This window comes from Cyprinodon variegatus, unplaced genomic scaffold (genome assembly GCF_000732505.1).
Source record: "Cyprinodon variegatus isolate N-32 unplaced genomic scaffold, C_variegatus-1.0 Scaffold15, whole genome shotgun sequence".
Taxonomy (NCBI): Eukaryota; Metazoa; Chordata; class Actinopteri; order Cyprinodontiformes; family Cyprinodontidae; genus Cyprinodon; species Cyprinodon variegatus.
The window spans coordinates 1,829,672-1,846,391 of NW_015150468.1; the positions used below are offsets into that span (position 1 = coordinate 1,829,672).

At 34.7% G+C, this 16,720-nt stretch overlaps 1 protein-coding gene across 1 annotated transcript; it reads left to right on the plus strand.

Moving 5' to 3' along the window:
* The first annotated feature begins 2,157 nt into the window (after positions 1–2,157).
* Positions 2,158–8,049, plus strand: ca7 (carbonic anhydrase VII). Its single transcript, XM_015384403.1, has 7 exons — positions 2,158–2,499; positions 2,873–3,070; positions 5,431–5,549; positions 5,799–5,894; positions 6,458–6,520; positions 6,624–6,779; positions 7,744–8,049. The coding sequence occupies exons 1-7, from the start codon at positions 2,463–2,465 to the stop codon at positions 7,861–7,863; spliced, it is 789 nt and encodes a 262-aa protein (XP_015239889.1). The 5' UTR covers positions 2,158–2,462; the 3' UTR covers positions 7,864–8,049.
* The last annotated feature ends 8,671 nt before the right edge of the window (positions 8,050–16,720 follow it).

Sequence of the window (16,720 nt, forward strand, 5' to 3'; positions counted from 1 at the left end):
TTTTTATCCCTTTGATGGTCTTTTGTATGACACACCATATGCTACATCTCTGTTTCAGGTTTTGATATGAAAACACTAGCTTTCTGAATATCATATACAATATTTTTTTTATTGAAAACCAAAAATAAAAGATCAAATTTAATAATTAATTGAAAAAAAAAAACAACTTGACAAATGAAAGTGTTCAAAATAGGGATTTGGGGAAAAAAAAAATCACAGAATCTCGCACATTTAAGCATAGGTCCTGAGTCAACATTTACATATAAGGCTCGCATAGGTGGTAGTAAACAAGCTTAAAAAAAATCCTTTGTCTTTTTGATTCCAGGCTGCATAATGGTCCCATTATCAATCTGAAACCTCTGATGTTATACAACACATGTGAAATGTAACTGATATGGGCCATAAACGTTTTAAACATTTTGAAACTGTTGTTGAACATACCTAGGTCCAGGTAGAAACCATGATGAGTAAAATGCAAATGGTTCCCCCTAAGAGTATTCAAATGTCTAACGATAAAAGTTGGTGGGGATGCTCTAAGGGTGGATGCTGATGGACCTACAGCTACTCAACCCAAACGCTTTCAATAGGGTTTATATTTTCCAAAAATGAGCTCAAACATATATTTCTTGAATGCTTTACTATTGTTGAGAACACAAGAGAACCACAATACATTTGTGGTATTTATAGTTATAGACAGATGCCTGCCATTAGTGCGTTATTTTTATAAAGGGCTCAAAAACAATGTATAAAGAATTATGAATAACAGCCGATACCAGTGCCAACATCAATATATCCTGCATCCCTAGTTTGGACATAACTTCCCTTGTATGTATGGCTTCATTTTAAGCTGCATAAGTGATTATTCTCCTTCACAAGCAGCAAAATCTAATTTAGAAATTTTTGTCATTGACAGCCAATGTCTGTATATTGAACCTTATATTTCAAAAATCATTTATACACTGATTTGTATGATTTGTGCTTTAATTCTTGTAGGTTTCTTATACTTTAATTTTAAGTCTGTGTCCTGTGAGTCTGGCTGTCTTTGGGTTGCAGCTATTTCTGAGTCTCGTTGAACTACAAAAGACAAAATTTTATGTTGAATTTTATTATAGCATTGCATATTGTTTCTTGTAAACTTGGAGATATATTTTATTGCATGTTGCATATCTCAGTAAATCTGATTCACCTTTAAATCAGCAGCTGTCCCTAATTGTGTCTCTGCTCTGCTTAAAAACAGATTTATGAACCTGTCTAGCAATATAATGATACCTGAGAAAATTATTTCCAGGATCTCTAGAAGTTCTGCAGCCTGATTCTCTGTTCAATAAGAAAACAAGAGAGATGTGTTCATTTTAATCTGTAATGAGTATGGTCCTTAGAAGCCCAGCTTTTTTAACTCATATAAATGTACAATCTGTTGCCATTTTTAGCTGAAAAAGGTCTGTATGTGTAACTGACGGATTTTTGGTGGCATCTCTGTTTTTTTTTAACCAACCAGTCTCCAAACCTTTACTTGAACATATATCGAAGTAGCTGCTGGTTAATATTCACTGAGTGCTGCTGCGAATTTATGTTAAAAAGGCTTGCCATACAGGGTCAGACGAAAGCGACTGTATCTTAATATGGCTTGCCATATTCGGTATCTCTTCTCCTCCTCATAACTCTCTACGCAATAAATAGCGACCCCAAATGATAATATGTCCCAAAGCTACAGATCCGATGATGTTTCACCGAGAGATGGGACTGAAGAGCAGCGGGAGAGCGAGGAAAAAACACGGACTGAAAACAATCTGAACACAGACAGCTGCACCCAGTTACTGTTGGAAAGGGGGAAAAAAGCGGAAAGAGACTGGAGACTGTCCCCACCATGCCCAAAGTTGGTGGGGACATGTCAACACCAGTCCTTCAGAAAGTGACTGAAATAAAATTAAAAAATCAGTTAACTTTTTATTATGTTTTCAGTGGCCCTAATCCTCTTCCCTGCTATAAAACAATCAGGAACAGTAATCCATTCAAAATAATCACAAAGTTGAAACTACTTACTATCATACTCTAAATGATCAAAAAGAAAATCAGTGAGCAAAGTTTCTTAATTCTATTTTTATTCAGCAAAAATCTGTATCTATTTATATTTCCTCAGCCATTTTTTTCTCATTTGTTTTTATCTGCGTTTTAACTTTAATTGTCCTTAATTTTCTCCCAGGAAGATGTCGTGCAAATCAGAAAACTTTAAATTTTTGTTGTTACCTACTCTTTCAATAAAATAAGTATAACATCAACAAGCAGGGAAAAATAAAGCAGCAGGCGGTTCCAGTCCATACGGAGAGGTTACTGATTGACATGTGTCTGTGGGCGTGAAGGGGGGCGTGTCACCATGGTAATTGTCCGTCCCCCTTAATAGACCTAATCAATACCTGCTCCAGCTGATCTCAGGGCCATTCATTAGAGCTGCAAACAGGACAATGACAGGGCACAGCTGGGGATACGGGAAAGACGACGGTAAAATGTTTGATCAATCAGACGCAGTTTTTCAGTTTTTCTGAAGCGCATGTTGCTTAGTTTTCCCTTGTTTTCTCCTGTTAAAGATGTCTGTTAATGCGGGATTAACGTTTAACGGTTGACTGCTGTCACCTTAGCTTGTGGAAATTACTGATCTGTCAGATTCCTTCATATTTCTTGGATAGATTTTGAGGTTTTACCTTGTATGTAGTAAAGGAAAAGGAAATAAGTGGCTTTGAAATAACTACTATTTTTCACGATCAATGCATGTTGTTATTTGTGTTTTGTGTGGGGTTTTTTTGTGTACAGATTTAAATGCAAAGAGTAATTTTATTGTGAAAATCCAGCTTTATTCCCCTCCTGTCATCTACAGGTCCTTCAGCATGGCATACACACTACCCAGCTGCCAAAGGAAGCCGCCAGTCCCCCATTGACATCATTCCTGATGAGGCCAGACGTGACAGCAGCCTGCGTCCTATTTTCCTGGGGTATGACAGGTGCACATCCCTTAACATTGCCAACAATGGACACTCTGTGGTTGTGGAGTTTGATGACTCTGATGATCGCTCAGGTAAGAATCTTATCTGTTGACACAGCTTCCACTTTAGATTATGTGCTTTGCAAGGACAGAAGATTGCAAGCCTTGCTGATTTTAATGGTGGTCACAGTTCAGAGATAATGTTACTCTGTTATCTGTTGAGGAAAATGTGCAGTAAAGGGGGAAAAAAGGACACTATATTTAGGAAAGTGTAAACCAGTTGACCAGCTTACTATAATAAAAGGCTAAAAAAAAAACTCTGATTATGAGGCAGGAAAGTGCAGCTGGCACTTTATTTTCTCAAGTTCCGTCTGCTGGACAAAAGATATAATAACCTGTCAGATCTCAGTGGTTATTATGACAATGCTTGTTTTTATGACTGGGTGGATGTGTGATGGCCAACCTGCAATCATCTTAAGTGGAAAAGCAAGGACATTTTTTTAACAGACTTTCTACTAAATGAGCAAATATCTAGGGAAATAACAGGTTAAAGAAAATACCTGTGAGGAAACACAACATTAGAATTAGCTGCACAAATCCTCTGAAGTTCAATTGCATGCAGGTTGTTTTGTAAAGTGACTTATGATTGGGAAAATGACCTGTTTGGCGAAAAGATAATGACAAAGATGGATTGCAGGAGTAAAATTATACAAGTCTAAGAATAAATGGAATACATTTGAGCCTTTCACACAAAATAGTTCAGTTTATAGTCTTTTCTAACCATTGATAGCCTTATCTAGGGCCAGGACATATCTATGGTAGATACTATCCAGTAGAGTGCTGCAATCGATCCTTCTTTATCGATCCAAGCAATAAATATAGCCAAAAAAGACATAAAAAATGCATTTTTCTTTAAAGCTTAGATTAAATCCTGAAAGCAAAAACGGCATTTTTTTGCATTTGAAATTTTTTGACACTCAGCTTTATATTCACATGAATGTTGAGGTTCGTTGAAGCTTTTAAACAGCTTTGAATAGTTTCAAACAAGCTTTTCAATTAATCTTTATTTTTTCAGATTTTGTCCACTTGATTCTTGTATGTAATGGCTTCAATTTTTATAAATGATTTTATCCTCTATGTTGTCTCTGAAAAATTAACTGGAGTATTCAAACTGTTCCTGTAAAAGTGGAACAGAAGTAGTTCTGGTTTATAATGTGTGTATAAGGGATCTGCCAATGTCACATCACAAGCAAATTGGAAAAAGAAAAAAAAAAATCATACAAGGAAACCAATTTGTGTTTAGATTCTTCTTGTTGATTTCTGTCATTTGGTCAGTCATAGTATTTTTTTTTCTTTTTTGTACAGAATAGTTGGTAAAATACGAGTTCCTCTTAGACTCACTGTATTGTCATGTGGCAATTTTATGATACATCCACAGCCTCATAGAAGTAAAGTAAACATTTGTCGGAAAATGAGATTTAACCACCACCTGCTCTGATTGCCTGTTAATAGTTGCAATAATTATCAATATGTTAAAAACAAAAACAAATAATTTTTCTTTTCCTAAGGGATTTGGAGAAGGTCTCAGCATTTAATTGGCTTTGAAGTATGTTTTCAACCTTTTTCATTAATACTCACAGAACAAATAATTATTTGGCAACAGTCTGAACAAGGAAGTAATTAGAATGCCACAGATTACAGACCTAGCAAATCTGCACCAGTGAGGTGGAATAAAAAAAGTCTTTATGACTGAGGATCTAACTTTTATAGAAATACTAAACTCAAGATAGTTGGACATGGATGACAAAAATAAGCAGGCCAGCAACACGTAGGTATTGAAAGACAATGTCCTAGGTCGAAGTAAACAACTCTCATGAAATATTGTGAGACAATATTGTGAAAAACAAAAAAACAACAAAAAGAAACGGGTCTCATTTCAATTACATCTAATGGCATGCTCTCATATTACACCACAGCTATGGTTTACAACTATCTTGTCTTTGGTAGGTGAGGATGGACTCATGCCCTGCTTGTATTATCAAATGTTTGGTTGGTAGGCTTACTTCTGATTTTCTGGGAGGAAAAATGCACTGCTTTAAGGGTGAAATGATATGGATAACAATGTTCTTCTTGTCAAGTTTTGGAACATATGTTCCAAGTATGATTTTTTTCCGTTTTCTTTTAGTCCTCTGATTGCTGCAATCTCTGGTTCTAGAGGCCTTTTTATCTGCTTCTCTATTGGTTATTTTTGAAAAATTTGGTGAAGTTTAATGCGTGTTACCACTCTGACTCATCCGGCTGTGTGTAATAGAAGGCGCCAAGAGGTTTTTGACGATAGCTACTGTAGTACCGGAGGCGTTTCTTTTACTCTACGAAGAGTAGGAGTGTGAAGGTACAGTATTTGGATGGCGATTTTCAATTTATGTTTCTATCTTTCTTCTTGCTGCCTACAGTGATTCAAGGAGGCCCTCTTGAGCACCCTTATAGACTGAAGCAGTTTCATTTCCACTGGGGTGGAAAAGGTTGCGAAGGATCCGAGCACACTGTAGCAGGAGTTGGATATGCATCAGAGGTCAGTGTTCAGTTTTTTTGGTGGCTTATATCATAAGGTAACACCAGCTCACTTGTATAGTTTTAAAGGTGAAAAATATTTGAAAATATTTAGTTCCAATTAAATCCTGTGTATGCATGACTTTTTTTGGAAAAAAAAAGAAAAGAAAAATATATATTTCAATAGATGATGTAGTGAAGGCCCATATCCATTTAGCTGTCAAAAGATGGTTTTATTTCACATTTGTTTTCTTCATGTTTCTTTCTTTAGCTGCATTTAGTTCACTGGAATGGCTACAAGTACAAGACATTTGAAGAAGCATCAACTGCTCCAGATGGTCTTGCTGTTCTTGGCATCTTTTTGGAGGTACAACATTTATTAAACACACAGTTGTACTGTCTATATGAGCAGTTGTTTTTGAAGGTAACATGTGCGTTTTGTAAATTTTATAAACACACATTCTTTTGTGTGTTGGCTTTAGGTTTTTGCAATATAAAGTAACTTTGTACTTTTAGTTATTGTATTATTTGAAAAAGCCAACCTAATGGCTTTTGCAGCTTGCAGGCTAGAGTGGCAAATAGGGAAACTAATTTAATGCCTTATGAATAATTTACCATTATCTAATGTTCATGACTTGTTAAATGACATGTCCTCAGATCAAAATGTAATTCACGTGATTTTATTTGCAAAGCTTTGAGACATCACTTTTACTTTCAGACTTTAACCCTTGATCCCACGGACAATCTTTGGGATGTGTGGCATGACAGTTGCAATCCCATTATACAGTGTGAATGAGATTAAAACTGTATCAAAAGGATATATTTTATTAAAACATAATCAGCTAAATTTACAGTGTATGTCAGTTTGGTTTTTAGCAAATTAAGTAAACAATAATTTCTCTAAATTTGTGAACCTGTCTTTTCTGTTAGCTAGGTGACGACCACAGATGGCTCCCCATGATTACAGATGCTCTGTACATGGTTAAATTTAAGGTGAGTTATATTTATTTAATACTCTGTCATCAGTGCATTGTAAAAGATTGTTGTGAAAGTTGTTGTTGTCTACCCTTAAAACTTTATTTTTTTTTTTCCACAGGGAAGTGCCATAGATTTCAAAGGTTTTAACCCCAAGTGCCTCCTACCCAGCAGCCTCCACTACTGGACTTACCTGGGGTCATTGACCACTCCTCCCTTGCATGAGAGCGTCATCTGGATTGTCCTGAAGGAGCCAATTGTTGTCTCAGATAAGCAAGTAAGTGCTGCAGCTTTTTAAAAATAATCACCAAAAAACATTTCCAACAGCTTAATTAAAACCACTGGATGTTGGCATACCTTTAAGTTCTGTATATGTTTTCCTTCATCAAAATAAGAAAAGTAAATAATAAGGATTTGGATATTAATTAAAAATGTTGGACTTGTGCATTTCTCTTAATGTGAGAAGTGGAAAATCAAGCCCTTACATTATCGCAACTGAGATTATTTGTTGCTGCTGAACATTGAACCAAAATATCATATTGTAATGTCTTCATTCACATGCAAGACATATGCAGCCCTAAACACAAGTCCAATAAGGAAATCTGATTAATGCAGGAGGAGGGAAGGGGCAATGAGCTATATAGTTTTAAGAGAAAGTGTTGTAGCAACCATTTACACTTTTTTTTTTTTTCCTCTCTTTCTAACATCTGGTGTGGTAATATTTACTGCTACAAATTAAAAGTTTGTTGCTCTCCTTACAGCGTAATATCATTTTCACACTAGGAAATCTTTTCAGGATCTCATTTAAACATCAATTAGGAATTTGATCTCATCCCAATTCACAAGTGTGTGAAAGCAGTCACTTATTTTCATAAATCTCTGAAACATGGTAAAACTGATCTACAACATTTTAAATAACTTCAAATCGCCTATAACTCTGAATCAATAAAATAACATGTTCAATTACATCCTTTAAATAAATAAACATGCAATTTAACACCAATTTTCATCTTTATTTTAAAGTTATATCAACTGAGGTTTTTATTGTGGGTGAATTTTTATTTGAAGTTCTTATTGCTTAAAACTGCAAATTGTCTTGGTCTTTGTAGATTGATTGACAAAGATGTACAGGATGTAAGCTTTAACATTTAACATGTTACTATAGCAACCTAACTATTTAGCTCAAAACCTGTAGAGTAGAAGTACATGTCATTTGTTTGTCCTTCTGTCTTCATGTACAGCTGGGGATGTTCCGAATGCTTCAGTTCAATAGTGAAGAGGAAAATCAGAGGACGCGCATGGAGAACAACTTCAGGCCTCCCCAGCCTCTCAAAGATAGGATAGTACGCTCCTCTAATTAAAGTCACCTCTGTACATATCCACCTGTAGGCAAACTTTCATTGGAGTCCGCTTTAACTAATGTTTAAGTAGCTTTATTGATTCATTTTGCACATGGTAATGTAATAAGCTTTTCTGCCAGAACAAAGCTATTGTTTATTTTATGTTTTATCTGTGGGTCTAAAATCGCAGTAACAGAAATTACTTGTCAAAAAAAAAAAAAAAAAGAAAAAAAACATACCGGTAAGTTTAAAATCCAATTGCTCTCTGCAGCAGTTAAACACTGACAACAAGCTGCACAGCCTGAGCCTAAATGGTTCTGTTAGTAAGAGTGGACATGAATTTCTCTGGTTCTTTAAATTGTCTGACAATTAGTTTCCACAAGGGCAATTTTTAGTCTTTGACAATAACGCATATGATTTGTAATATCAGCACCAGTTGTTCCATGTTTAAACTGCAGTCTACTGGTTTCATATTTCCAATTTGCATGAGGATTAGCAAACACTATGAAGTTAACCTATATTCTTGTCTGACATTTGGAAGTTATGATTGGTCTATGTAATGATTGTGCAAACATTTAGTTTATGGGTGCCTCCAAAATTTTTTAGATTTATCATACTGAAATTTACATTTAGATTAATAAAATGTTAAACCTTTTGTCAGTTTCCCTTTTTCCTTTAAGGATCTTTTTTACAGATTTTTGAATTAATGCTTTTTGATTTTTGAAAGATGATTGTACATTTCTGAGCCCCAATAGTAACAAAAAAAAGAACTTGAGATATATTTCTAATTAGAAAACTCCATTGAGGTTCCTATGTTACCTTTTTTAAAGGAATCTTCTAGGTAAAGCAGTATTTATTTAGTTTAAAGAGAGCCATTCAAGCAAATGTTTAATCTCCTTTATAGTTGCAACAAGAAACTGCACCGAGTTCAAGGTAATCAGTAGCAAAGTGCAAACCCTCAAGGAAATATGTGACATGGATAGACTGCTATGAATAACTTACTAAAGAACTTTCCTTGCTTGACATTTAAGGGATCTATTGATGGATTAAATTAAAAATAAAGAGTCAAAAGAATAAAAAAATGTGTATATATTTCTTTACCAAAAATTATATATAAAAAAGGAAAGCTTTTAACTGGGGGAAAATGGGAGCTTGGGGCAAACACACTAAGCAAACAACATATAACTGACCAATGAAAGGGATGTTGTAAAGGTATATGAAAAGGCTAATTAGAGGACTTCAACACCATATGGATAATGAATGCAATTTATCTAGAAATGCAAAACACACTGGAATTTCTTAAACAAAATGGCAATGAAGGAAATGGGATACTTAATATGTAAATGATTAGCAAAACACAAGGAGTATATTTCTGCTCTTGAGAAGGAACAGGTGGTTCAGTCCAATAACCTTTCAAATATTATGCTGTTCTGAGCTTTTACTGCTGCCTTGTTTGGCCAAACCTCTAAAAGACTAACTCAGACATGCCCATAGTCAGTCCTGAATGTTTTAGAGCTCTCTCAGCTTCAGCTTAGCAGCTGATTCTGGTGATTGCAGTTCGGCAAAGCCTGTTAATCAGTTATGAATTGAAATCAGCTGTGCTGGAGCAGGGAAACCTCTAAAACCTGCAGGACAGCAGCCCTCTTTTGGGCATGCCTGGTAAATAAATACACACTGAAAAGACAACACAAAGGTTTGAAATCTGTTAAAAATAAGTAAACTACATTTTCTTATTTAAAAACAGAACTAATGCATATGAAGAACTCAAACATTCAACTTAAGTGTCATTGTTGGTTAAAAAAAAAACAAATGGAAGCAGAAATGCAAAAGCAATATTTAATGAAGAGGCAAGATGGTTAGTACATTTTTTTATTTAGTCTAGCTGTTACAGGTTTATATGTGAAATATTTAAGGGTTAATTGAGAAATAGAATGTGGAAACCCTGATGTTTGAGGAAAATTTAGGTAATAAATTCCAGAAGGTTTTTTTTTTTTTTTAAATACTTGGATTAGAACTTTTAGCTGACGGTCTTCCCTGGAGCATGTTGTGGTGTTATGGCACCATAATTGCACAACATGGACCAGATTTAGGCAACCCCTGTGGTATTTCTTTTAAAACCCCATATGGAATCAGACCCATTTTGTGTTGTCTATAAGACCGTTGAGTGGTTTTTGTTGGGATTTTTTTTTTAACCTTTTAATCAAATGGGTAAAAGTGGGACAACACCAGGCTCATTAGCTTATTGCAATGGTGCTTGACTCCAAGGAGGTTTAGGTAAGGATCTCCCTTTTTTTAAGCTGTATTTGGTTAATCAAACCCTTTTCACGATCAGCTTCATCACTTGCAGTATCCTTCTTCCTCTTGGTATTAATAGACAAAGAGGTAATCTATGTAGTATTTAGAACCATTTTCATGCACATGTTGAGAATTACTTGTATGTTTCTCAGGCAATAAAATGTTGAGGAAAAGAGTAACTAACAAAAGTATTACAGACGAGATTAAAGACTTAAGAGATCTAGTTAAAACATTACACATTTTATTCATATCCTGTGTTTTCTCAATCTACATCTTGCTTAAACTGAAATGGTTTTGTTAAAAGTCTCTTTTTACAAAAGTATACAGAAATGTATTGCCTATATTTTTTTTTTTGGGGGGGGGTGTTGAAAAACTCATCACAGCTCCTTCTTAACCTACAGGAGAAAATATTGCAGAAGATCAGGGTATCCATTGCAGACAAACACTAAGAAACTAAGAAAAGGAAATTGGAAAAAAAAAAACAAACTCTATAAAATTTGTTATTAGAAAAACAGGGATCTTTGTTCAAAAATAAAGAGAACATAGAAAAATATCTAACAAAATCGAAAGAAGAATACTCTGAAAATTGATTCACGAGTCCCTCTAATTGTAGAAATTTTAAGACCGGATATACATTTTTAAATAAGTAAAATATTTTCATGAAACTTAAATCAGAGATATATTCCCCATGTTATGCATGGGTACATGTTTACAAATGTATATACCGGTATATTTTTCCTTTTGTTGGCATGCAGTTCAATGCAGATACTCATATCTATGTGTTAGCTTCGTGTTTTGGGAGTTATATGTATCCAAAGCATCTAAATCAAAGGATCTATACATTTCAAAAAGGATTATGTTAATCTAGATGGAGTTGTGTCCCGTTTTTAATAAACTTTAAAGTCAAAGCTAACAAAGAAACACTTCATCTCTTAAAAAGCATGGCATATTTTTGTGCAACAGCATTACTGGTCCAGCAGAGGGCAAGATAGTTTCAGGTTTGGGGAGTGAAAGCTAACATTTTGTTAAAATATAAATCTGGAGATAAGAACTTGGGAATAAAGTAATATATGATAACATATATAGAATTTCAATCGATTTCAAAGAGAAATGGCATTTCATTAGAAAAAAATAAAAGTGTAAGACAATAAACCAAACAAATATATGAGGCACTAAGTCAGAGCAACATATTTCTATTATACTTACTACAATAATGCAGTTTCTATCTTTATGTGCTTGCAACAGCATTTAAAAAAAACAAAACAAAAAAAAACAAACAATTTTTTATCAATTTAAATCAACCACTAGGTGTCAGTATTGTCTGTATTTCGTATTAATGGATGTAAACCAATTCGTTTTTATCAGGTAATGGTTTTTGGTTTAAAACTATTAAATACAAATTAAGGCCATTTCATATAAAATGAATAAAAACTGAGTAAATAAAACCCATCAATGAACTGACCACAATAAAAGCATCAATAATTTCCCCAGTGACTGTTTTATTTTTCTGCATCTCAAGCAATGATGTCTTTGTCCTTCCTTTCAGCTAGTGTGCTTGAGTCAGGCAGGTAAGATTACCCTGATGGTTTCATTTTCATGGGATGTCTTCCTAAAAAAAAAAAAAGGAATCAGAGTGCAGAGTAATAAATGAAGCATGAAAGTAAAGTCACCCCATTCTCAAATAATCCTTCTAAAATAGCATCAATGAGCTTCACTGAAACCGAGAATACCTGCATGAGCACATCATCCTCAGCCACAATCGATGTGCCATGTAAGATGATATTACAGTCCGACCTCAGAAATAGTCAGTCACATGTATTTTTAGCAATAGGATATCTACTTGCTTATCTATGACATTTTTTTTTTTGCACACAGCAATAACTGAGCAGCAATGTGAAATACAAGACTCTGGGGTAAACAAGCAGAAGGCAAATATTGTTTCCTACCAAAAAAAAATAAATAAAACGGAACATTATTTTTTGCAATCGTTTGAAATGTGTCTAAATTATAAGAAAACAAACTAATCATGAATGAGTATTCCGGTTCTTTATAGGGTTTGCACAATTTAAAATGCATTGTTGGTGTATTTCAGTAAAGTACTTTATTTTTTAACATTTACCACACCTTTTTGCATTTTAAATTGTAGCTATTAGTTTTTTATGTGAAACCTGTGATGATAAAGTTTTGAGTTTTTATGCTTAATGGTAAAATAACTAAATTTTTTAATGATAATTAAGCCCAAAGCAATTCAAAATTAAAACAAACACTGCCTTCATGTGGTATGGTAAAGACCAGCCTTGCCACTTGTAAAATGGAAATGAAAAAATAACATAAATTACCCCTATCAGCTTAAATGGTGATATTTTATCAACATAAAATATAAGTCATAGCAATGTGTAGGCTACAAACACAAGGAGAGAAAATGTTAAACAATTCGGTACTCATCGTACAGAAACGTTTCTCTGCCCCCATGCTGAAAGGTCAAAGTTTACCTTATCATGGTAACTTAACTTTGCATGAGAGCATGTTAATATGCAGTTTTAATGTCAGTTTTTGGTATTTACTATAATTACGATACCATATGAAGGCAGCATGATTTAAAGTAATGCCTCAAATCGATCAAAATGTTTCTTCAGCAAGAGCGGGTATCTTGAAGTCCAGTCCCTTAGTGCCACTTTCCCTCAACTTTTGCCTGGTTCCCTGCATCAAAACATCTGGATCAAAATTCTTAATTACCTCCTTAGGTCAGCAAATAAAAAAAAAAGAAATCCTCCTTGTTAACACTCATTTGATTTAGCTTGTTTGGTGCAGGGATGCCACCTAAATGATGCAGGACAGAGGGAGTTGGCAAGTGGAGTTGCAGACCCCCTGTGACAGAAGGAAACTTAAATATAACTGGGAAGACAAAGATAAAAGGTCAAGGATTACAAAACTCTCTCATTGCTGTAACATTTGAGGTTAAAAATTTAGCCGTTATCCCCTGGCTAAATATTTCACTGCTTAAAAAAAAATATATATATTTTTTACGGTTCAAGGGTGATAGTACTTTTTTATTTTGTATTTTTTTTTATACAGTTTTGTATTTTAAGAGATGCCTGTCACACTTTCTGATCACTGCAAAACCTGAAATCTAAGTAAAACATTTGTTTTTAAATAAGTGCATTTCCCTTGATTTGACAAGTTGCCAATTGAATAATGTGGTTTCCATTTGAAATGATAAAAAACACCATATCTGATTATCTTATTTTAAGGTTAAAAATATACAACAATTAGCTGTTAAATTACCTATTCTAAATCAAGGGTGAATAAACCTATTTTAAGACTTTTTTTTTTTAAACCTTTCTTTAGATCAGCTTTTGCACCTTTTAAATGCAACAAACCTTTATGTTAAAGAAGAATAATCTAGATAAGAATCTAGATCTGCCACTAATTTTAGAATAAACTGCATTATTAAAGGTATTTTATTTACATATTTTATTAAGAAATTCTGTTACAGCAATACAAGTATCATGAAAGCATCTTAAATACTAAAGAATTATCTTCAAATGAGAGCATCAGCATCAACTGCAGCTACATACTATTCAGGAAAAAACAATTACAGTGTCAGCAATATAGTAAAAATATTTAATTATCTTCAAAGATTTTTATGAAATTACTTTATATAATGTGAAATACACATTGTGTTTATCATGATGGTGCTGCTGTAGCACGTGTTTCAGAACCTCACTTTTTATTTTATCTGAACTACAAATCTGACCTTCAAATCCATGCTGCAGAGTTCAATAACCATCTTCCTTTCTACCAATATAACTGAGGAGAGGATGCTGAGCTCCCAGGTCGTTAAATTTCTCAACATTGCCAAAGATAGAGAATCTATCTGACAGAGGACGCAGCCATGGTGCAGTTGCCATGGATTCAAACAGCGCACAAAGCACAAAACAAATGCTTTGGCCAGCTCATATCGCTCCTACTTGTCCGTGAGCCAGTGATACATCGCCATCACCCTCTCAGAAAATAAAATCAGACTAACAATATCTGACGTTGCCCTCCACAATGACACATGTATTTTCTCTCTTCATAAAGGAGCTTTATTTAGCCTAATGGTTGTCTGGGTCCGTTCTGTATGAACACTTGGGCTTGTTTAGATCAGATAGAGAAACGCACACATACACTTCATCTGTGTTTCATGATTTGTGACCTTTATTGTTGTTCATGGTCACATTTGTGGTAAAGCTATGACAACTGGACAACTGAGCAAACTATACACATTTCTGGGTTGTGTATACATCAGAGGTATTAAGGGGCCTAAACTCTGTTGTCCTTGGTTTACTCAAAGTGTTGTAAATCACAGCTGAAGGAGAAACAGGGGTGCCTCTTAGCCGCTCAGCTGGGATAATGAAAGCACAGAGCTTTACTGTCATGGGACAGAGGTCACTATCTGTTATGCAGCACATTAGTGTCAACTTCTATACCTCAAAGGCTGTGATTTATGGATTTATCTGAAGTTTATCTTTCAGCCTTGGTGTCTATTTTTTACTTTATATTATGAAAATACACTAGTGTGGTACAGGATATGACAGCAAGCCTTGACCCCTGACTTCAGATCATGCGAGTATGGGGTTACCAAGGACATATTCTGAGCAGGAGCCACCTACAGGGTGTTCAGGAAGCTCAAATGCCTTTACCCGTAGCCCTTTAAAGACTACTGAGTCAGTCTGAGGACTAATGTTTGCATCGTGCCCATGGCAACCCATACAGCCAGCACTGCATCAGATCTCAGTCAACACCTATTTATTTCAAATACATCTGTTTAGAATCATTGCTGCACATGTTTGGCTGCCTGCATAGAAACGTTAAACTAACTCCACTAGCCTTAACGATCAGATTTTTGAAGTATTGCCGTTTTAGTCGCATTTGAAGAGTTTATGTAAACCTTTACTCACAGGAGCCTATTATTATTATAAACATGAAGAAACAGTCAGCTTTACAGGTGTAAATTTCCAACAGACCAATCCATTTTAGGTTTTGTTTTGTCATATTATATTTTTTATGATTTAACTTAGTTGCAGAAATCTTTTTTTGCTGGTTTGTTTGGGTTAAGTCATGCTGCAGGATCCAGTTCTACTTCAACTTTCTTTCTTTATTTTAAACTTAATTTTACTTTTAACAACCTTTCATACCATTTGAATCAATTCAGTAATGGTGAGCTAGCTAGTTTCAGCTCTAGAGAAGGATTCCCAAACCATGACATCTCCAGCCCTCTGTTTTATAGTTATGAGCTTATGCTCTTGGAAGGCTGTATTTGGTTTATACTGAACATGCCTTCCTGTTCTTGTGTTCAAGTTATTCAGTTTTAGACTGATCTTTCCAGGGATCGTTATTCCAGATGCCATGGTCTTTGTTAACCTTTTCTCTGGAAAACCAGAGGCAGGCCATTTCTCTTTTAGTATGTTTTGGTCTCCTTTTAGGATGAATTTTGTTGAACAGCCAGGCCTATGTGTTGGCAGTTGTTTTGAATTAGGTCTCTATAAATGTATTTTACATACTTTCAAACACTTTATTTTCCAAGGGGCAATTTAGTTAAATTCATTTGAATGTAACTTTTCTCATAAAATAATTTTAACATTCCTTAAAATCCTTCCCCAGACTAAAATGTACCAACATGACTCTTGCTAAGTCTTGCCATATACTCTTATTTTTGCCATTTGGGGTATGCCATTTTCGTTCTTTTAGCTTATTTAATCTTGTTTATTTTCCTGGCCATTTTTTAGTGTTGCTTGTTAGTCATGTCGTTGCTTTTTTTGGTTATTCCTTCTTTATTATTGGATAGCTTCTGTTAGCTTATTATTTCTGGCAGAGCCTTGTTTCCCCACAGTATTTAGGTCCTACCCACATGGAGATGACATCAGATTTAATTGCAAAGATATTTTGTTGTTCAAATGTTTTGCATTTTAGTAAAACATGAACAACATTTTTTTTAAAAAGGTGTGTCCCAGTGTTCAACAGTCCATGCTTCCCTCTAGTTGTTTCAATCTGCACTCCGGTATGGACCATCATACTCAAACACCTTGGCTCGATCTGAATACCTCAAACTGGTAGGGATACTTAAGACACGGCGGAGGTGCATCCACAGTCACCACATTAAGGTATATCTGAATAATACTTGCAGTTAGGAAGGAGCTAAGCACATAAAGCAGTTTGAGACCTAGAGCCAGCGCAGTTTGTATAGGGACATCTCTAGCCTCCGCTATGAGCTTTTATGGTTGCCTAGAATCTTTTTCGTGACAGGACATATAGGCACAGCCTACCTCACAGAGTTTAATAAAAATACATTATATGGATTAGGGCTGCAACTAACGATTATTTTGCAAATAGATCAATCTGTCGATTATTTTTCGATTAATTGATTAATAATCAGACAGAAAAAAGGCTCAAAGAAGCAGATTTTTTTTACATTACTTAAACCAGGTGAAACTAGAACTTTTCCTTTTAAGGAGTTCTTCTTAGATTATTTTTCATTTTTACAATTGTCGTATAATTGCTGCTCTAAGTATGTAGCTCTGTCAGCTAAAGGCACATTTTA

Bases quoted from the DNA above. Each gene is read 5' to 3' on its own strand.
- ca7 (XM_015384403.1), top strand. From the start codon at position 2,463: ATGACAGGGCACAGCTGGGGATACGGGAAAGACGACG. The intron at 2,500-2,872 runs GTAAAATGTTTG...TGTCATCTACAG, and splicing joins GGGATACGGGAAAGACGACG to GTCCTTCAGCATGGCATACA. The intron at 3,071-5,430 runs GTAAGAATCTTA...TGCTGCCTACAG, and splicing joins TGACTCTGATGATCGCTCAG to TGATTCAAGGAGGCCCTCTT.